The sequence below is a fragment of the Podarcis filfolensis genome, assembly GCF_964270895.1.
Source record: "Podarcis filfolensis genome assembly, chromosome: 16".
NCBI lineage: Eukaryota > Metazoa > Chordata > Lepidosauria > Squamata > Lacertidae > Podarcis > Podarcis filfolensis.
Genome location: NC_139620.1, coordinates 13,769,428 through 13,776,072, shown reverse-complemented (window position 1 = coordinate 13,776,072; position 6,645 = coordinate 13,769,428). Strand labels below are relative to the sequence as shown.

At 50.7% G+C, this 6,645-nt stretch overlaps 1 protein-coding gene across 2 annotated transcripts in view; it reads right to left on the bottom strand.

Moving 5' to 3' along the window:
• Positions 1-1,370: 1,370 nt before the first annotated feature.
• Positions 1,371-6,645, bottom strand: part of RELA (RELA proto-oncogene, NF-kB subunit) — a 30,700-nt gene continuing 25,425 nt past the window's right edge. For both annotated transcript variants that reach the window (XM_083591824.1, XM_083591825.1), the window contains exons 8-11: positions 6,060-6,272; positions 5,411-5,491; positions 4,637-4,711; positions 1,371-3,735 (exon numbers count right to left, since the gene is read on the bottom strand). In XM_083591824.1, coding sequence (XP_083447950.1) covers positions 3,125-3,735; positions 4,637-4,711; positions 5,411-5,491; positions 6,060-6,272 — 980 coding nt within the window. In that variant the 3' untranslated portion in view covers positions 1,371-3,124. The remainder of the gene's footprint in view (positions 3,736-4,636; positions 4,712-5,410; positions 5,492-6,059; positions 6,273-6,645) is intronic.

The following is a 6,645-nucleotide window of genomic DNA, read 5'->3' as shown; positions in this document are numbered from 1 at the left end:
AGGGGAAGGGCTGTGGCTTAGCAGTAGATTCAGTCCCCAATGACATCTCCAACTGGAGCTGGCAATGTCCCTCGACTGAAAGCCCAAAGAGCTGCTGCCGGTCCGTGTAAACAGTACTGAAAGAGGAATCATTGTTCTGACACAGTATAAGGCAACTTCCTACGTTTCTGCATTATGGGAACTGAAGGAAGGACCTGAACATTCTTGCACTATGTGAACCCTGTCCGTGCTCTTCAAATAACCAGTCGTACCACAAAATGAATTATGCAGCTGCCCAGTAGTCAGAATTTGCTTTCTAGCTTGTGCATGCATCTACCATTTCAGGTAGCCTTTCTAACTGAGGGCAGTTTGTTTGGGGATTTTTTTGTGAAGCTTCTCCCCTTCAAGATACAAATGTAAGGTTGTTTCAGGGGCACATGGCTGCCATCAACCCCAGACAGCATGGCCAAAGAAGCCCAGGGAAAGTGGGAACTGGGGGTCCAGCAATATCTAGAGAGCCCTAAGTTGTCCCACGCCTGGTCTTAGGGAAAGAGCATGATGCATGTATAAACCGCACCTTCTACTTCCCTGCTTGATTCATGCAAATTGTACATGTGGACAGGGATATCTTATTTAATGTTTTGGAAGAAAAGCTAGATAAGTGTTCATAAGTGTCATAATTCTATGGGAGTGCAGGCAAAAGTAATAAAAGAAAATGGCTTTGGTTCCAGAACCTCTTTCCATTAAACAAAAATATTCTGATCAGCTGGGAAATGGGAGGGAGAAGCTTAGGAGCCAAGAAGGCTGGCTGAGCAAGATGCAAAGAGGTTGGGTGCTTAATGTAACACTCTTCCCACCAGCAAAGCCAAAATGAAAAATCAGAACATCACAATAAATTATACAACCTGAAAGAAAACAGGCACACCTATACGGTGTGCACACCTATGCTCCAGTGTTCTTTTGGTGTGCAGTTATACAACAGCCCAGGAAGCGAGAAAAAATAAGGAATTACTAAGCTGTTTTTTGTTTTAAAAAGCAGCACAATAGGGTTTATCCATGCTTCTAAATGATAATGCACTGATGCCTACCAGATAGATGTTTTGGATTGCAATTCCCATCGGCACCAGTCAACATAGTCAATGGTCAGGAGTGATGAGACATGATAGCTTCCTGGGGGAAGGCTCCCAATTTGCCCCCTTAAGAACCTAATAGTCCCCATGGATTCTGGATTTTATGTGACTGGGGTGGGGTGGGGTGGGGGTGGGGAGAATACCAATACTGGTTTGAGGTGACATTGCCTGCAAATTAAGGCCACAGTTCCCAGATCTTCCTTCCACAAGTCCTTATGGAAACCACACCCCAATTCCACGATAAAAAGAAAACTGCCAGGCTGAGGCTTCAGTTTATTTTTAGGAACCTGCTATAGGAAGAAGAAAGCAAGAATTGCCACATCAGATAACAAAAAAAGAAGAGTGAGACAACTGTGTACCAATAACAGCACTTAAGTGGTTAACTATCTTGACACACCCACCCACCCTTAAAAAAATGCAGCAAATAGTATTTAAAAAACAAGGCGCAATCCCACCCCCACCCTGGACATAACCTTGGCTGCCCCTGCTGGCTTGGCAGCTGCTTTCCCCACCAGACCCTGTTGGCAGCAGGCTGCATCCTAACCTGGGATAACTGGATCTCTCTTCCGTTTTAGACCTTGTGTCTGAGTTCAGCCATCTGAGGCTTTTGGTCTGTCTTCCCACTGAGGAAGGGGAAGATTATCCTGCTTCCTGCTAGCTTGTTTTCCCTCTACGTGGCCTAAACTGTCTTGCTTTTCTTTGGAGGGGTGGCATGATTTGGGGGCTGGCAGGCACTGGGTTCACATGGAGGGTCTCAAGCCCTCACCCTAAGAGGAAACTGAGCAGGGCTAGGGCCAAACAAAGCCTGCAAGAGAAAGGCACCAAATGTCCCATTGCACCCCCTTATAGTAACGTCATATTTTCTGAGCGGAAAGGCTCAGAGTTGGCTTCAGTACGGAAAAAAGAAGTCGCCGCCTACATCCTCATGCGATTTCCCATTGTTTTATCCCCACCCCACCCCCTGCCACTGGCAGGCAAGGTGCAGGCCTAGAGCAGAATGACTGGGTCTGCATCCCTTTCATCCACGAGGCTGGCTTACCCCTCATAGCCTTGTTGCTCTTTCTGGCTTTAAAAAAACCCCTTATCTTAAGAGGAAGAAGTCCTGTGTGCGTGCCACAGAGACTGACACAAATCCCCAGTTAAGGCCAAGGACACCAAGGTTGAAAAATAGCCTGTGTTTTGCCACCACAAGTCCCATGTCTGTATACCCACAACAGCCTGCTAGAGTTAAGCTATTCCTTCTACAGCAAAGGACCAACAAACGATTCCAACTTTTCCCGCCTCTTCAAACATGGGCAGAAGGGACAAACCCTCTCGGCCCTGGAGATGGCTGTAGGGTTTCACCAGGAAGGCCTCACCCACCAGAAGAACCTTGGGCAATGCTTTAAGGCACTCCGGAAACAGTACAGAAGTAGCTTTGCTTTTAAAATATCCTGGTACAGCTACTGTAGCATTTAGAACTGTGTGGCTTTTCATAAAAAGGTTAGAAACAGGTTTGACCTGCTGATTTTTTTTTGCTTGCTGGCACAGTTCTTTAAGGCTTCTAGAGCTTCCGCTCCCCCTTAATAATGTTTTGTTTGGCATGAGGAGGAGAAGGTGCCGGCTGACGAGTTTTCAGAAGGCAACCATGGGAAGGAGGAGAGATTCTTCCCCTTCAAACAGTCAAAAACACACACAGCTCCATAGTTCTGGAAGGAAAACAAGCCTTCAGTAGGGAAGCGAGAACTGGCTCCGCCGTGTTACCAAATGTACAACGCCCACTTCACTGGTGGCGGGGAGGAAAGAGACCTCGCCTCTGCCTAAAAGCAATGGTCCAGGCCTATAAAAACCTCATGTTCCAAGAACCTAGAGGTTGCCCCCACCCAAATACATCCTTGAAGGATAGTCCATCCAGTGGGGGGGGGGGGACCACCAGAGAGGGGGAGAGTTAAGTTGGCAAAGTCTACGCAAACAAAGAGTGGCCACCCGGGATCTGGAGCCCAGGGACAGAAGCTGGTGGTCCTGTGACTCCACCCTTATGAGTTCAGCTGGTTCAGAAGAGAGTTCAAGTCAAGATCTACCATGGAGGAAAAGCTTTCCTCAGCAGGAAGGGCCCCCGGAAGGCCATTGTAGCAGCTGGCACCTGAGCCGCCGCCACCGCCCCCTCCACTGGGCTCCCCTTGGGCTCTCCGCTGGGACACCAGGCGGCTGATCGACTCTGGATAGGTCAGCAGAGTGCCTTGGTTTTCCTGGAGTGCTTGCTGGGCGGCCCCTTCTGTGAGGAGCTGGCAGAACTCGGCTGTGTTAATCCCCTCCAGGCTGGCGTAGGGGGCATCATCCAGGATCCCCCCGAGCTCCATGCCCCCAGCATCCTCTGCGAAGTGGAGGTGCAGGATGGCGTCTGCAATGCTGGCCTCGGCCTCCGACTCGGAGGGCTGGACCCGATGGCTCACGCCCAGGCCCGACAGATCTTCCATGTTCACCGTGCTGAAGCTGGACTGTGCAGCTGCGGTCGGAGGAGGAGCCGCCGCTGGAAGTGGGGCATGGCTGGGCCCCGTGAAGTAGGCGGGAGAAGGGTGCACCATGGCCTGGGGTTTGGAGGTGGGCAGTGGGCTTTGCCCTGATGCTCCCATGATTCCTGGGACACCTGCAAGGAAGATCAGAGAGAGGAGATGACGACAAAGGACACATCAGCACTCTTGCATCAGTGAGAGAAGCGCCAGGGCCTCCTGACCTTCCTGGACTCCCAGCTGGCCAGGGTTTACCGGCCAGAGGATCTCAGAGCTGGTGCAGGATCTGCCCACCAGCCATGGTTTGGAAACTAAGAAGCAACCTCGGCGCCAATGCAAACACCTAGCATGTGTTAAGGCAGAGTTTCCCAAACTTGAGTTTCCAGACTACAATTCTCATCATCCCTGACCACTGGTCTTGCCAGCTACGGATGATGGGAGTTGTAGTCCAATAACAGATGGATACCCAAGTTTGGGAAATACTGTGTTAAGGGAAAGGGAGGGAAGACGTGCATTCACAAGAGTGGCTCCCAATTTTGCTGGGAGCCAGTGCTGCAACATCCACTCAGATGTGGCATTTTCTTTCTCTCTTTCAAAAACAACAACTTGCCAACAAGTTTCTAGTTTTAAATGCTGTGATTGTGGACTTTATAAGTGTATGTTTCCTAGTGAAATCCTAGAAGCAAGCCAATAGGAAGCTGCCTTCTGCTGAGCCAGATTCACTGGGGCCCATCTCACTCAGTACTGTCTACACTCTGACTGGCAGCAGCAGTTCTCCAGGGTTTTAGGCAGGGAGTCTTTCCCAGGCCCACCTGGAGACGCCATTGGAGATTGAACCTGGGACCTTCTGCATGCAAGGCAGATGCTCTGTGCCCCCTCCCCCAGCAACAGTTCCAATCATCATTCAATGGGGGAAATTGCCAGATTGTGTTACATGTTTTTCTTTTGAAAGCATGTATTTTGAAAGCATTTTCCTCGTAAGCAAGCTGTTAACTTGACAGAAGGGTTACATGAAAGGAAAGGTTAGGCATTCCTCACCGCTGATGTTGGGCCGGGCCAGGCCATGTTTGGGAACAGCAATGCGGCGCTGGGAGCGAGGTTCTGGAGCTCCGACTGTTGGGAGGGAACGGAAGGGGTCAGAACATGCAAAATCCTCCCAAGAGCCCAGCAAGGCTTCAACCCCCTCCCCCCCCCATTTACGGACACCGGAAGAAGTCTCACCGTGAGGGAGACTCTTTGTCTGTCTTGCTTAGTACTGCCTGCTCTGACTGGCAGAGGGAGGGGCTCCTTCCCCATCACCTGCTCCCTGATCCTCCTAAACGGAGATGCCAGGGATTGAACCTGGACTCTGTATGGAAAGTGTGAGCTCTTATTTACTGAGCTACAGAGGAAGCAGTATCCCCCCTGCAACATCAAACCCAGGTCTCGTGAGATTCCAAGGTATTCCACCTCCTGTGCTCCTCTCTGTTGGAGGCCAGTGTACTAAGAAGAGCAGGGCATGGCCCCCTCAGCCTCAGCCATTCCATCTGCCTGCCTTTTTACTTGCAAGCAACTCACAGGTGGCTCTGCCTGCTGGGATATTCCTCCACAGCCCTGCTCTTGCAGAACTTGGTTGGAGGAGGAGGATGGGGACAAAACTAGAAGGAGTAGGCTCCACCTGCCATGGGCTCTGGGCTCTGCTTTCCTGTTGGTCTCCCTGTCTTCTGCCCCAACAGTCCCAAATGGGGCCCAGTCGCCAATGTCTCACCCCCTTGAAGGTTCTCCAATCAGCCACACCACCCTTTTCTTCTACCCCTCTAACTCGAGCCCTACCTGCAAAGGGTGTTTTCTGAACAAAGTTCTTGAAGGTGCCAAGGGTCCGTTTGCGTTTCTCGTCAATACGATTGAAGTCACCTGTCCAAAAGGAAAGGGGGGGGAGAATAAGGACACTTTTGCTTTGAAAGGGAGCTGATAATGTACTCTCCAATCATAGGCAACGACTGAGTAACAGGAGAGCTGGAGTCAGGGAATCACGCCTGCACACTCACAGCGGCGTTTGAAATTCGCCAGGCACTGGGCGCATTTTGCACCTGACTTTTGGCCACTTGTGAGCAAGTGAAGATGCCCGGGTGCCAGGAAGGCACCTGACGTCTCCACCACCTGGAGGCGCATCCCTGGGGATCCTTGGATCTTGCCTGCTTTCACACACTAGCAACACACCCTTTCAAATTCTCTCTGTGGTATTTCATCTGCGCAATCAGAACTTTATTTCAGGAAGCAAAAATTCACATTGAAAAGTATGTCTTTTGAGCCACTGGGCCCCAAAATGAAAACTAGGCATTCTGTTTTGGCAACTGTAACCCTGATTCAGGGAGCCCTTTGGCACCTAACATACATCTGAGTTTCTGAGCTGGCTCACAGCTGAAAGCTTTGACCCTAAACTCATAGAGCTTAGAACCAGAGCATGCAAGAGAGGACATACCTTCATCAGGAAGATAACGGAACTCCATGGGCCCACTGACTTCCTTGTCGGATGGGCGACGCAGCTGCATCTGGACTGTCACCGGCTCCCGAAGGGTTTGGTCCATGTACGGCGGGGTCTTGAAGACAATGGCCACTTGGCGATGGACGTCGGCTTGGGAGAAGGAGCCCTTTGCCTCCCAAGAGTCCTTGAAGAAGCGGACTTCGATGTCCTCTGCAAAGGAAGCGAGGGGGGGGGAGGATTGAGGGGTTCAGACTCACTGAGAACGTAAGAACACAAGGAGAATCCTGAAACTGGATCAGGCCAATGGCCCATCTAGTCCAGCATCCTGTTCTCACAGTGGCCGGCCTGGTGCTCCAATAGGAAGCCTGAAAGCAAGTCCCAAATGCAACAGTGCTCTCCCCAATTGTGATTTCTGGCAACTGGTACTCAGAAGCATTCTGCCTCCAACAGTGGAGGGTGAACCGAGTCTCACCCTCTTTTAAAGCCATCCAGGTTGGTGGTTGTTGCTACCCCTTGCTGGTGTGAAGGGTGGGGGAAAGAACAAAATAGGAAATACCAACACCTGGTCTTATTTCCTTTCACC